Source organism: Talpa occidentalis, unplaced genomic scaffold (assembly GCF_014898055.3).
Source record: "Talpa occidentalis isolate TD23 unplaced genomic scaffold, MPIMG_talOcc4v2.1 talOcc4.4, whole genome shotgun sequence".
In the NCBI taxonomy this organism is placed as follows: Eukaryota; Metazoa; Chordata; class Mammalia; order Eulipotyphla; family Talpidae; genus Talpa; species Talpa occidentalis.
The window spans coordinates 19,498,087-19,514,195 of NW_023604295.1; the positions used below are offsets into that span (position 1 = coordinate 19,498,087).

General features: G+C 35.5%; 1 protein-coding gene across 3 annotated transcripts in view; it reads right to left on the minus strand.

The window, feature by feature from the left end:
• LOC119257278 (multidrug resistance-associated protein 1-like) overlaps positions 1-16,109 on the minus strand; it is a 79,954-nt gene that overhangs the window by 20,021 nt on the left and 43,824 nt on the right. For all 3 annotated transcript variants that reach the window (XM_054700357.1, XM_054700358.1, XM_037525099.2), the window contains exons 16-19: positions 14,532-14,607; positions 9,966-10,026; positions 9,322-9,541; positions 5,398-5,552 (exon numbers count right to left, since the gene is read on the minus strand). In XM_054700357.1, coding sequence (XP_054556332.1) covers positions 5,398-5,552; positions 9,322-9,541; positions 9,966-10,026; positions 14,532-14,607 — 512 coding nt within the window. The remainder of the gene's footprint in view (positions 1-5,397; positions 5,553-9,321; positions 9,542-9,965; positions 10,027-14,531; positions 14,608-16,109) is intronic.

Sequence of the window (16,109 nt, forward strand, 5' to 3'; positions counted from 1 at the left end):
GAAAAGAAATAATAAAAACCAAAGCAGAAATAAATGAAATTGAAACTAAAAAAACAATCCAAAAGATCAATGAAACCAAGAGCTGGTTCTTTGAAAAAATCAATAAAATAGACAAACCCCTAGCCAGGCTCACAAAGGAAAAAAGGGAGAAAGCACAAATAAACAGGATCATCAATGAAAGAGGAGAAATCACAACGGACACAGCAGAAATCAAAAGAATAATCAGTAACTACTATGAACAGTTATATGGAAACAAGTTTAACAATCTAGAGGAGATGGACAAATTCCTACAACTCTACAATCACCCAAAGCTAGATAAAGAAGAAATAGAACACCTAAACAGACCAATTACAATTAGCGAAATTGAAATGGTAATCAAAAACCTCCCCAAAAACAAAAGCCCAGGACCTGATGGATTTACAAATGAATTCTACCAAACATTCAGAGACGAATTAGTGCCTATCCTTCACAAACTCTTCCAAAAAATTGAGAAGGAAGGGACAATACCAAACACGTTCTATGAAGCCAACATTACACTAATACCAAAACCGAACAAGGACAACACAAAAAAGGAAAACTACAGGCCAATCTCCCTAATGAACACTGATGCAAAAATCCTCAATAAAATTTTAGCTATCAGAATCCAACAATGTATCCATAAGATAATTCACCACGACCAAGTTGGATTCATTCCAGGGGCACAAGGATGGTTTAACATCCGAAAATCAATCAACGTTATCCAACACATCAACAAAAAGAAATATAAAAACCATATGATAATATCAATAGATGCTGAGAAAGCTTTCGACAAAGTGCAACACCCATTCATGATAAAAGCCCTTGAAGTTCTTGGGATACAAGGAACATACTTCAACATCATAAAGGCCATCTATGACAAGCCAACAGCCAGTATCATTCTCAATGGTGAAAAGCTGAAAGCAATTCCATTAAGATCTGGAACAAGACAAGGATGTCCACTCTCACCATTGCTTTTCAATATAATACTGGAAGTCCTAGCCAGGGCAATAAGACAAGAGAAAGACATCCAAGGAATCCAAATAGGAAAAGAAGAAGTCAAACTATCACTATTTGCAGACGATATGATATTATACATAGAGAACCCCAAAAACTCCACAGAAAAGCTAATTCAACTCATCAATCAGTTCAGTAAAGTGGCAGGATACAAAATCAACACGCAAAAGTCAGTAGCCTTCCTATACACAAACAATAAATCTGAAGAAGAAGAAATCGAAAAGACCATCCCTTTTGTTATTGAAACAAAAAAAATCAAATATTTGGGAATAAATCTAACAAAAGAGGTAAAGGACCTATACAAAGAAAACTATAAAACACTGTTAAAAGAAATAGAAGAAGACACAAAGAAATGGAGAGACATCCCCTGCTCATGGATTGGAAGAATAAACATTATTAAAATGGCCATCCTTCCAAAAGCAATATACAGATTCAATGCTATTCCAATCAAAATTCAATGTCATTCTTCAAAGAAATAGAAAAATTATTGATGAAATTCATATGGAATCACAAAAAACCCCGAATAGCCAAAGCTCTCCTGAAAAAAAAAGAAGGGAATGGAGGCATCAGACTCCCAGACTTCAAACTATACTACAAAGCCATAATCATCAAAACTGCATGGTATTGGAACAAGAACAGACATACAGACCAATGGAATCGAATAGAAAATCCAGAAATAAACCCACAGATTTATGGTCAACTAATCTTTGACAAAGGAGCAAAGACTATGCATTGGAGCAAAGAAAGTTTGTTCAATAAATGGTGCTGGGAAAACTGGGTCGCTACATGCAAAAGAATGAAGCTTGACCACCACCTCACACCATACACAAAAATCAACTCAAAATGGATTAAAGAACTAGACATAAGACCTGAAACCATAAAATATATAGAAGGAAATATAGGCGAAACACTACGTGATTTGCACATCAAAGACATCTTTACAGACACATCACCCAAAGCAGTGATAGTGAAGGCAAAGATAAACAGCTGGGACTATATCAAATTAAAGAGCTTTTGCACAGCAAAAGAGACAATAACAAAAAACAAAGAGAAACCCCACCAACTGGGAGAACATTTTTGCACCCAACACTAATGATAAAGGACTGATCACAAAAATCTGCAAAGAGCTGATGAGACTCAACAACAACAAAGAAAATAATCCAGTCAAAAAATGGGCAGAAGAGCTTAAAAGAAACTTCTCTGAAGAGGAAATGCAAATGGCCAACAGGCATATGAAAAAATGTTCAACATCACTTGTCATCAGGGAAATGCAAATCAAAACTACCATGAGATACCATCTTACACCAGTGAGAATGGCACATATTAAAAAAACTAGCAACAACAAATGTTGGCGAGGGTGTGGAGAAAAAGGAACTCTTCTGCACTGTTGGTGGGAGTGCAAACTGGTCCAACCACTGTGGAAAGCTGTGTGGAGATTTCTGGACCTACTAAACATAGAGCTTCCATATGACCCAGCAATTCCACTCCTAGGTATTTACCCAAAGGACACAGAAACATCAATTCCAAAGAACACCTGCACCCCTATGTTTATAGCAGCACTGTTTACAATAGCTAAGCTTTGGAAACAAACCAAATGCCCAAAAATAGATGACTGGATCAAGAAGATGTGGTACAGGGCCTCCCCGGTGGCGCAGCGGTTGAGCGCTGGGTTGCGAAGCTGCCCGCAGCCTCTGCAGGGCGGTTCGATCCCCAGCTGCTCCCCGGCCACCAGAGGAGGGTCCCACATGGCGCGCAGACCTCTCCTGCCGCCCGCTGCTCCCCTCAGCAGTGTACTTCGGTCCTTCTGCCTGCTCTGCTCCCTGCTCTGGCTCTGGTGAATTCTCTCACCCTCCCGCGCTTCTGACTGTACCCAGTGCTTGTATAAATAAATAAACAAATAAATAAATCTTTAAAAAAAAAAAAAAAAAAAGAAGATGTGGTACATATATACCATGGAATATTACTCAGCATTCAAAAAAGATAAACACATGCAATTTGCAGCAACATGGATGGCGCTGGAAGCGATCATGCTCAGCGAAATAAGCCAAAAAGAAAAAGAAAAATACCGGATGGTCTCACTCATAGCAGGAATCTAGAAAACTTAAATAAGGGACCAGGAAAATGAAAAACTATAAGAAAGTGAAAATCAAAATCAACAAAAAACTATGAACCAGAGACACTTTTAGGGGGGCGGGGGCGGGAGGGGAGGGATTGGGTCAGAATGGGGGGCGGCAATTGTATGGGGAATATAACAATAAAATTTATTAAAAAAAAAAAAAAAATAAAAAAATAAAAAATAAAAAAAAATAAATTAAAAAAAATAAAAATAAAAAAATAAAAGAAAGAATCCAAAACCCACTAGTTGTGTGTTCGGGGACACTGGGCTACCCTTACCATTTTTACTACTTAAAAGCTGTAAAACATGCCTGAGGCAAACTTATCCACTGAGAACATGTCCTGTCACCTTCTTGGGTAGGTGGATCCCAAAACAAAATAATCTCATTTACAAAATTAGAAGCTTAAAGATGGTTGTGGGCAATGGAAAAGAGAGGACAAAGGGATGGTCATGGATCGATTAGTCATTTATAACGTAATCAAATCTAGCTCTTTTTTAAAATATTTATTTTATTAATTTGTGCATACAAGGGCTGGGATATAGCCAGAGATGCAGGGGGATTCACCAGAGACAGAGTGGGGAGCAGAACAGGCAGATTGACTGAAATACTCTGCTGAGGAGAGCAATGTGTGAGACAGGAGGGGTCTGCTGAGCCACGTGGGTTAGCTCCCTGATGGGGATTGAACTGGTGCTGCAGTAGCTGAGGATAGCTTGATAGTGCTGAGACTTAACCCTTTTCGTAACCAGGGAAGCCCCTCAACTCTAACTTTGTGGTATAAGATGTGATCTAAGAGATCCCAGAGAATAGAAGAGACTGGATCTTGAATCACGTCATATGTAATTTTCTGCCTGTCTTTAAAACATGCCTTCCCATATGCCCATCTGTTCAACATCCAATCAGTTGACATCTTCCTATGTAAAAATGACAATTATTCAGTAGGGTCAAAGAGTAATGTCTACTGAGAGATGGAGAACACTTGGTTGTCTGCCTATACATTTTTAAGGAACAGTGTGTATATTCAAAGAGCAGTATGTATTGGTATGATTAGCAAGATTTGATATTTCATCAAGCATTTAGTATGCCAGGTATTTATATTTCCAAGTATAGTCTTCACTTTCCCCAGTGATGAAGACTGAAACAATTCTATGTAAACCAAATGCTATGACACATCAAAATATATATATTTTACATATATGCATAAATATACTAAGGCAGGAATTGCTAGCAATATGTGGCTACTAAGCATATGAAAGGTGGCTACAGCAAATTCAAATGTGTTAGAAGTATATGATACAAATTAGATTTTAGAGATCTGCTTTTAAAGATATTTTACAAAAAGAATATAATTTTATGAATAATTTTGCATTGATTAGTTTGAAATATTTCAGATCATCTGTGTTAAAATTAACATATTATTAAAATCAGTTGTTTCAGCTATTTCTTTTTACTTTTTTTATTGCAGCTACGAAGAACTTTAAATTACATATGTGGCAGGTTGCATTACAGTTCTATTAGACAGTGCAATTATAAGTGTTTGTTGTAAGCACAATGGGAAAAACCCTATAGGTAAGCAGAAACATTCTGGGGAGCTCAAGCTACCCCCGCCCCTTGCACCATAAGCAAGCTGATTATTTTCTTAAAGGCAAAAGGCTTTTAAAAATCTAAGTCTCTCCATAAGAACTTACATTTTCTTCCCTTCTCATCTAAACACTGATTCCCATAGTCAAAGCATGTAAAAATTAGAAGCATAGATACCAAAGCACATATACATTTGGATTCTTTCAGCAATTTTCAAGGGTTCTTTTTTTTTTTACTTTATCTTTTTTTTTAAATAAATTTTATTTTTATATTCCCCATACAATTGCAATCCCCTTATTTTGACCCTAATCCCTCCCCTCCCCGCTTCCCATCCCCCATAGAGTGTCTCTGGTTCATAGTTTTTTGCTGATTTTGATTTTCACTTTCTTATAGTTATTCATTTTCCTGGTCCCTTATTTAAGTTTTCTAGATTCCTGCTATGAGTGAGACCATCCAGTATTTTTCTTTTTCTTTTAATCATATGTGTAAGATGTTCTCTGTTATATGCCAATTACGAATGTCCCAAGGATTAGAAATAGACTTAGCAATAAAATCCATACTACATATGCTTTTTTTTTAGGATAATATACTTTACAAAGGATATTATAAGGCACTAAAAATGCACCATCATCTTTAGGTATGCTACTTGATAAAGAATGGCTTTACTTACCTTGGTGAATCGATTGATGGTCTGACCTATGGGGCTGTTTTCAAAAAACTGGAGTGGGAGGTGAAGGACATTGTCTAGCAGCTGAGCATGCAGAATTCGAGAGGCAGCTAGGGACCCTTTGGTGAGGACATAGGCTCCAGCGCAGACAAAGAGACCTAATAACCAAATTATTAGTAGGCCCAGGTCAATACTTTAAAGAAATTTTGTTATAACGCTCAATATGTTGCTTATAATAGCATTTCTTTTTTAAATTAAAAACTCAATATCAAACTTAAGTATGTGTATGAGCCAAACTAAGTATAAATAGATTGGTGCATTGAAAATAGATACGGACATTCGTATTGGGTTGGCCGGCGATCATCCTCTCATTCATGTCATAGGCTCCAACAGAAATGCACCAAAGACAAGGGATAAATCTGGTTCACAAAAAGTTAACTCCCTATTAACTTTAAGGTATCTTTGGGACCAGTGTCAGTCACTGGAGCTGTCAGCCAAATACTTTCAATTTTCCTCATTTCTAGATCCATGGTAGCATTGCACTTTCTGGCCCTCTTGTGGTTAATGGGATCAAATGAATAGTTCTGAACAATCAGTTGTGAAAGAAACAATCGCAATACTTCTAGTATAGAACATTTAATTGCTGGTGTCAGACCACTAAAGCTCCTATTCCCTTTGCACAGTGCTGCCAATATTAAATGGTTGGTAGAATACTCCCTCCACATGGGTTCCTAGGATAAACAGAGGCCCTTTCCTAATCCACAGTGGATACATGGCACGACTTAGGAAAAAAATATTTTGTTGTGCTAGGCTACTGAGATTTGGCTGATAGAAGGGTTCCTTATAACAACTAAAAAGGCAGATATTGTTCAGACATAAACTTGAAGCTTTGGTAGCAGTGTTTGGAAAACTGATACTAGCACATACATGGACTGTTGTTGGCTACATTTTACAAAATATTACAAGGAAGAAAAGAGCTCGGAAAAGAACTATGTAGATGTGTAAGAAGAAATGAAAAGACAAAGAGACTCAAAATTAGGGAATTTATAGGGCTGGAAGAAAAAATAATGCTCTGTTACAATGATTGGTTTGAAAACAGCTTATTTGAATCAAATTATTTCCAACAGTAATTTAATCGATTCCTATGGAAGGGAAGTCTTTGAAAGATAACGTTGCCATCATTTTATGGATCTTGAGAATGAAGCCAACAAGAATCATGAATGCAAGTGATAAGTACAGAGTTGTGGCCACTTCAAGTATGTTTAAGGCCTGGACTTTTCTGTTTGGGGAATCAGTAAATTTCAGAGTCACTTAAGCCAGGTTTTAAAATATATACAATTGCTCCATTGCACTCTAACATACAAAATTGCTAATAAAAGTGTGCTGCTAATATGATTCTTGTTCCTTTGCAGATATAAAGTTTAAAAACAAAATCAAAATATCTGACACTGACCACCTTCTAGTCTTTTAGCTAGTTGTTTGATATTTTAAACAGTAGCACATACAGCAGTTAAATTATTTCACGATTTAGTCTCTACTCTTTTCCTACCCCACTCCCCCCTACTTCCTTTTGCCCCTTCTAAAAAATAGGTGGTCACCACTTTTTCTCAATTAAATATTTAGTGTTTACATTACCACTAATCACATATTACTCAAGAAGTTCACTAAATTTATAATGCGTGCACCATTATTTTTTCCATGTTAGTTTTCTATGCAAGAAGACTAATTTATTCCCAAATACTTCAATAGTCAGCAAATCTCTTCTGAATAAATTCAAACTCATTAGATATTCTATTATTTCTTTCACTTTATTTAGCCTCCTCCTCCCTGCATACAAACTACTCTCTGAATACCTCTGTCTCTCTGCTTTATACTGAAATGGTTTCAGGAACAGGCATTTGCATTCCTCACCTATGGGACAAGTTGTTAAATGTTAAGGATCTGATCATTTTCCCCTGCATTTACAGAAAGTCATTTTATATGAATGTTGAAGTTGCTGCATTGTTCCTCTAATTTTTTCTCATCTGTCATTTCCCATCTATGTTTTTGATCTTGCACATCTGGGATAATTTCTTCTAATTTATCTTCTCCTACTTGTACAATCTTTTAAGATTTTTTCAATTTTTCCTGAACTTTCTTCTTCTAAGATTGAACTTATTTCAGCACACAATGCATTTGTTTTGAGGCAATATTTTGAATCTCTGTGGATGCTAATTAGACATTTTAAACTTCTACTTCAAATATGATTACTTTACCTCTGGGCTCAGCTGCTCTGTTTGTTGAGTTTTATTTATATTGTTGGTCTGATTAAAATGTATGACCATCCTTCATTGGCATTTTAAACTTGTAAGAGAAAAACCTGGCTAATTCATCGAGGTTCTTGGTATGACTTTTTTGCTGTTGCATGCAATAACTTATCTCAACATTTCTCTCCTCTAATGGAAGGGCTTCAAGTTCTGTTTAAGTCTTCATATTGGTCTCCACTTGAGGAAGCTTTCTTCTATGTTAATCACACACACTAAGAACCCTAATTTCCTATTTAGACATAAACTTTGTCATTTTCATTGTACTGCCACTATGCCAGCTGCTGTGTATGTATTGTTGTTGGCATCAGGAGTGGGTGTTGTAAGAGAGGCTGATGGGCCAGGACAAAAATACTTTAGTGAATTACTTTGATTATGTTCATGCAGCCCAACCCTACACTCTGTACCTTTGACCATGAGTTTAACATTTCTCCATGGCTGTATTGAACCTCTCCCTCTTAGAGCTTTTCTCGTCCTGGCTATGGTGCTTCTAGCCTTCATTATCTATTATTATAATCACTTAATAGAGAAATTTAGCACTCTGAAATCCCATAAGTTTTCCTTTTTAATTTATTCTCTATCATTTCAGTGGAACTTTGTGTGGTAAGTCAAGAAAGTGATCCACTCACTCTTTTAAACTGGAAACAGCAATGGATTCTTTACACATTGCATTTTGAAAATAAGGTGCCTATATCTTACACCTGGATTGTAGAAAGGACGTTCCTAACAATGAAACACAAAGCACAATAAACTAGGCATATTCAGTCATAGAGACTTTAAAGCAAATATGTGGGCCCAGGCAGAAAAAATGTTCAGCACTATTTTATTCATTTGGAAATAAGATCTTCATTAATGTTATAAGATTTAGATGTAACACCTTCTGTTTCAGTGTTCATTCTGTTTGAATGTTAGCTTTCTGTATTATTCAGAGCAGACCTCTGGTATTAACATGTGAAAGTGGTTCTTATGCTTCAGAGCTGAAAAAGAAGAAAGTGAACTATGATGAGGTCAGTGAAACTAGCCTGTTCTTGAGTGGACAAGGTTCTGTAAGATGTAGCTGTGGTCTGTGAAAAATGCAGATATTGCATAGTTTCATTTCTTAGCCTCACTTTAATTATGGATGATTTATAATTCCACTTAGTAACAACTTGAGAGAATTTTAAATTTTTCAAGAATTAGAGAAGATTCATCCTCTCATGATTGTAGACTCTAAACAAAAAGCCAGGAGAAATCTTAGAAATCTTTTAGTTAAATTGCACATAAATCATTGCCTTTGTAACAAAGGACTAATATAGGGGTAACAGTACCTTTCTAATTATTATCAAGATTAAATGAGACAAATAAATTATTCACCGTGGGTCAGATCGAGGACATATACAAATTCTGGTTTACTTTCTCAAACATAGTGAAAGAAAAAAATAGGCATCTGAAATATACCCAAATATATTAAAATTATATTTGTGTATAAGTATATATATATTATATTTACATATAATAAAATTACATAATTTTATTTTGAATACAATGTATGTCATATGCTTGCATGTGAATGAATTAGTTCATGAATTAGCTCAGAAAGAGAGAAGAGAAGCAGCTGGACTTCTTTGTGTTTTTTTTTTTTTACCTTGTATTAATCCCAATAGTCCATAGATATTAAGTTTATTGCTTCTTATTTGCTTCCATTCTGTGAACTCATTCATTTGTTTTGCTTCTTTTGCCCAGGAACTTAGCCATAGATTCTGTGCAATGCCCACCAAATTCTGCCCGAGGCAAGAGACCACACTCAACCACACCCAGAGCCAGCCAAAGGCTTGGAGATACTTCAGAATGATGGAGAACTTCACCTAAAGGCAAAATTGAAATAAAATTAGGTTACTATACTTAAAAGCTAGACTAAAAGCTAAATATAAATCTTACTCTTATATTTCCAAAGCATTGCTATTTTATTTACATCACTAAATCCTCTAATCCTCTGATTATTCATTTCTAAATTATAATAACTAGCAACTTTATAAGGAAATGTATTATCAGCACAGGCCTGTAGACTTAACAAAATAAGTACTCAAATAATGTTATTTACTATCAGTAGTAAGCAAAAATAAACATAACTAAAAAGCATACAATCCTAACTAAGCATCACTATTTATTTGAACTATTATACAGCAACCCTTTTCAAATTCAATGATAAATGTATGGTGTTTATTAATAATGTAGTGTAATCTTTTATACTTGAGTGCTTAATCACAAATTAGTTCTACCAGTGCTTACCCCACCAATTGGGATTTTTTCTTTTTTCATTGAGAACTGTTTTCCTTGATCCAGTGGGGGTCTGATAAAGCAAAACAATGTACATTTTTTAGGGTTCAGATCAACTAAACTTTAAAAAATGTTACATATTCTTAATAATTTTCTTGCATATTTCTCTACTACCTTAACAGCAACTTGACTTACCCCGTTGATGGTCTATGCAATTCAATATACATTTAATACCAATTTGTTATTCTATAACAGCATTATATTTGATCATATGACAACCTATGTCATCATTTTACTATGTTACCATTTATTTAACAAAATCAATTGTTGTACTGGTTGCAGTTTTTCCTACCTTAGTTATGAATGTAATGATTATTCTTTTTACACATTTTTCATTGCCCCTTGTGATAAGTTCCCAAACATGGACACATAGAGTATGCTAAATTCCAAACTATGCTAAATTCCAAACCATATGATATATTTATAATCAAATTGACCTCTAGTAATATTGAATTGAAGCACAAGCATCTCAGCAGGTCATGAGAATCCCCTTTCTCCATATTTCCCATTTTACTTATCAGAATCAAAAATGCCCTATTCAACAAGTCTGGTCATTCTTTTCATTTTGTCTCTGGCACCAGTATCAAGGAACATTCTGTGGGTACATATAGTACATTCCCATTGTAGGATTAGCTTCATCATCAGGAAAAGATACACTATTTAACAAACATGATCATTGGAATAGCTCCTGGTATATGATTTGGGTTAATTACTGTCATCATCCTTCAAGCCCTTGGCATAGCCTCTGTTTGGATAAGCAAATTTAGCTTGATGTCAAGCCAAAGAATTAATTCTTAATGTAGCTGGATATAAAATGCTATGAAGCCCAACTGTTAAAATGGAATTAAAACATCCTAATTAGACATAACTAACAAAGACCAATAGTTTATGGGATACTATACAGGAGGAGATAGCATTAGGCAATGCTATTTATTCATTTTCCACAAAAATACTGCATTTGGTTCTGCCACTTTGTTGTGAATAACAGGTTTTCTTTGCATTTTAAAAGAGCTAATTATTTTAGTCTGGTAGAGAAGTTTTAAAAATTAATCTTGTTCTGTCCTTCAGAAACCCTTTGGAAAGTTGGCACAACAGCCATCTGCACGTTTTTGTATAAAAGGTATAAAATTAACATATTGAAATCATTATTCCTGAATGAAGCATACAATTGCCAAGGACAAGGTATGTATGAGGATTGAAGCGATCGAAACAGTGTAGCATGAAAGCCAGAAGGGGGCAGTATAGATACTAAAAGGACATTCTCAGTTATTTTTCTCCATAGAAGATAGTTCGGGAAATAAAATAATTAATATGTACTATATAAATTCAGATAAAAACTAAAATGTGGAAGGAGTTCAGATTATTTTAGTGCCTATTATAAAAGTGATTTAATATAATTAAATCTAAATTATTAAATTTCAAGGGAGGGATTCTCAAATATTATTCAGTCCAATTTCCTTATTTTCTACTTCCCTCCTCCTGAGCATTTATCCAATCTCCCTTTGAACTCTCCCATTAAGAAGACTCACATATTCTATCTCAGTATATCTCATTGTCATGAGTCTCTAAACCTCTCTTGATTTCCTTCTTGTATCTTCCAAACCTTAGCCTATCTTAATTCTGCTCTAATTGTTAATAACAGGGTAATTCTAAGAAATAAAAAAATTAGGTTAAAAAGTTTGGAAAATTTGGGCCTCCCCGGTGGCGCAGCGGTTGAGCGCTGGGTTGCGAAGCTGCCCGCGGCCTCTGCGGCGCCAGTTCGATCCCCAGCTGCTCCCCGGCCACCGGAGGAGGGTCCCACATGGCGCGCAGACCTCTCCTGCCGCCCGCTGCTCCCCTCAGCAGTGTGCTTCGGTCCTTCTGCCTGCTCTGTTCCCTGCTCTGGCTCTGGTGAATTCTCTCACCCTCCCGTGCTTCTGACTGTACCCAGTGCATGTATAAACAAAACAAACAAACAAACCAGCAAACAAATAAATAAAGCATGCCTCTATAAAAAAAAAAAAAAGAGGGCCTCCCCGGTGGCGCAGCGGTTGAGCGCTGGGTTGCGAAGCTGCCCGCGGCCTCTGCGGTGCAGGTTCGATCCCCAGCTGCTCCCCGGCCACCACAGGAGGGTCCCACATGGCACGCAGACCTCTCCTGCCGCCCGCTGCTCCCCTCAGCAGTGTGCTTCGGTCCCTCTGCCTGCTCTGCTCTCCGCTCTGGCTCTGGTGAATTCTCTCACCCTCCCGCGCTTCTGACTGTACCCAGTGCTTGTATAAATAAATGAATGAATAAATAAATAAATTTAAAAGAAAAAAAAAAAAAAAAAAGGAAAAAAAAAAAAAAGTTTGGAAAATTTTATTCATGAAATCTTACCAAATATTAATACAGATTTAAAAAAGGAAAGCTAGAATACAACATACCATAAAATAATAAACTAGTATAGCTGAACTTATATGTATTTTGGAACAATAAAAATAGGTCTCTGGGCTCTCAAACACAAGATGAAAAATGATTGAATCATCGTGGTCAAAATCATGAAAAGATCAGCATAGAGGACTTGTGGATGTCTAGTAACATTATCACAGTCACTAAAAAACTAAGCTTAACATGGGTTATGTTAATGGGTATGACATATTCAAATCAAAGTGAAATTCCTAAGGTACTTTTCACTGAAAAAGTAAATGTTCAGAATGTTAGCTCCAATTTGAGTCTCTGCAATTTGAAAAATCTTTAAAAACCAAACCTGTAACAAATCCTTGGATACCTAGATGGATCTCTATATAAGTCTTGTGTTCTTTTTCAAAAAAGATTTTCCCAAAAACAGTTGACAGAAACTTCAAGTGCTTCAATTTAGATATTATGACTATTATTTCATAAATCTAAAAAATTGATTTATTATCAAAAAAGTATATGATAAAGTTTACAAGACTATTTACTGATTTTTAAGTTTTAAGTTTTTAAGCAAGCTGCTTATAGAGGCATGGTGAAAATATACACAGGTGAAAATTCTTATGTTCTAGCAATGTGTAGACCCTTATAGCACATGATTTTCAAAGTCTGTTTCGGTGCTTCTGGACTTACTACTCTTGAAATTCTTAAAAACTGACACTCATTTAAATAAAAAGTATTGTTATAGTGGCCACAAGATATATTAAAACAAATGATGGATTAAAACACCCTTGAGAATTTTTTAAGTCTCTAGTTATTTATTTTTCCATTCAACAAATATTTATCAAAAACCAGTTTATGTGCAATTTATTGTTCTAGTTGATGGCAATAGAACAATGAACATATAGATAAAAATTCTTGCTCTCATAAAGTTTATTACACAGAGATGGAAGAAAGACAAAAGAAAAGTAAATAAATATAATATCCAGTATTCTGAAATTAATAAGAATTATGGGGAAAAATAATGGTGAACAGAATAGAGATTATGATATGAAACAGGGTGAAATAATTTCAAGGTCTATTCTTTTATTCAAGGTCAAATTAATAAAATTCTGAACTAGTGATCTTGAAGCACTTGCTTCCCTGTAACCCATCCCAATTCACCATTTTAGCCAGTGGCTTCTCCCCTATAACTCCAGCAGATCACTTTTTAATCTCGTTATTCATATTGTATTTCCTTTTCCTTTCAGTCTCCTATTTGTAACTGCTAAATGCTATATTGGGGCAAAGAACTGCTTAGGTTTATTTCCTTCAGTCTTTGCTCAATTTAATTGATTACAAAAAAAAAACATAAAATAACAAAATCCAATCAGGAGCAAAATTTTACTATTTTTGTTTCTCTCACACTTCCATACACCCTCTCAATCCCTCAGTCCTTAGCTCCTCCCTCTCTCCCTCCCTTCCTTCAGCTTATTTTTCTAAGCACATTATTCTCCTCTTAGGCCAAGTTTATATTTCTAAGTCATATATCATGTCTGTTTCCACATTCACATCTATAGCATATATGAATGCAATGGGTTGGGATATATTTGGCACAAAAAATCAGGGTAGATTTCTACTACCAGAATTTGGTGGGAAATTGCTCAAAGTCTAGGGTTTCCCTAAGTGGCACAGGCAGTTGAGCGCAGCACTGTGAATCTGTCCGCAGCCTCTGCAGTGCCAGTTCAATCCCCTCCGGCCGTGGAGCAACCCACATGGCGCTGCAGGCCTCTCCTGTCTTGCCCGCTGCTCCCCTCAGCAGTGTATTTCAGTCAATCTGCCTGTTCTGTTCCCCACTCTGTCTCTGGTGAATCCTCTCACCCTCCCGCACATCTGGTCTATACCCCGGTTCTTGTATAAATAAAATAAATCTTTAAAAAAAAAATGCACAAAGTCTAATGAGCATATCTTTCCCACATTAAATCACAGCCGCCTCACTTTAAAAACTTTGTCACACCCATCTAACCTATAGTTTACAAATTGGAAACCACCAAGTACATTTTATATTCATTATACTGTATAGATCTTTTTTTGTGAAGTATATTTTAAAGACTATAAAACACAATTAGTCTGTAATCCCAGTGAATCTTGTATTATGCTAATACTCACCTATCTTTCTGCTCCAGGATTTGACCTTTCAGTATATTTCTGGAGTTGATCACACTGACTGGCTTTAAAGCATGAGCTGAAGAGGAAGATGGTAAGTGTTTTTATATCCACATAAGCAACTAATGCATAAAATAGAAATATAATGAAAGGCTATACAGGTTAGAGGAATTTTTGTGTTCTGTATCCATAGGTAATTGTCTTACTAAAACTCAGATTCTGTAATGAAAAGCCTACAGAGTAATTCATTTTTGGACATGAGAGAGGGTTCAATCTTATTTTGGATCTTTTACAGAAGGGCTGAGTATTTGCCCAGGAGGAACAGACTCCAGTCTTTTAAAAAAAATGCACTTTCATCAAGCCTCACAGAGGATTATTATGATTAAAAAAACACAATGATAAATTGACCAAATCTCTGTCATACTCTTCCTAATATTATTAATACTAGTTCCTATGTGGCAAATTGATCTAAGTGCTTTATGTATATGAACTCTTAATTATCAAAATTAACCCTGTGAGGATGATACTGTAATTACTCTTATTTTAAGACAAAAAGACTGAGTCATAATAAGTTAAGCAAGTCACATAAACCAAGTTCACACACCTGGAACTCCAAGACTGAAGTTCAAGTTATTGTTAATGAACTGGATGGGAAACGTCTCAGAGCTAGCAAATTTTTGGTTGTTTTCTCAGTATGATATTTAAAGACCTTAATTTCAGCCTTAACTTTAAAAGGGAAAAAAAAAATTGGAGATAGCTAAGATCTTCTATATGAATTGTGTACTTTCTTATTTCTAGAGGTAAACATCTAGTTCATAATGCTTCTTGACATACATGAAGCACCTCAATGAAACATGGGGTTCTCCCGACTCAATGGATGAAAATTTAGTTTGGAGATGTTTCAGCCTCTCCTGTCTAAGGCACATCCCTATCTTTGTAGCTTATAATAACAATAGTTATATTTATGTGTTTACAACTTATAAAGTACTTTTATATATATTATATAATGAGCTAAAGTGAACTGATAAGAGAAAAGATGAACTTACCTATATTTTGTAGGGAAAAATAAAACTCAGAGAGAATAAATGAATGGCCTGAGATCCAGAGGGAGGTGTGTGTCTGTGTGTGTGTGTGTCTATCTGTCTGTCTGTCTATCTTTTCACACTAAGACAATGGATTTGCTCCTAAATATATGATATCATGTTTAAATTGCATTGGCCTCTGACATGAAATAGAGACAGTGTCAGATTCAAGTATGTCCCTTACAATCTGTTTTGACTTGTACAAAACAGCTAATCTCTTTGTAAAATCTGAATCATTGTTGCCTCAGGAAGTTTGAAAGAGGATTAAGTAAATGTAAAAAGTGAATTTAGTAACATAGTTACTACTCAAGGCATTTGAGCTACCATCAGTATTATTAGAATGGGAAACAATTCACTGAGACAAACTAAATCCACAAATAATGTAAATTTACGTTTAATGCTGATATCCTGGTATCTGTCTTTATAAACTCAGTTCTCACCTCTGTTGATTACTTTATATAATATGAAGGAAAATGTACTTTATCTAAGTTATTTATTA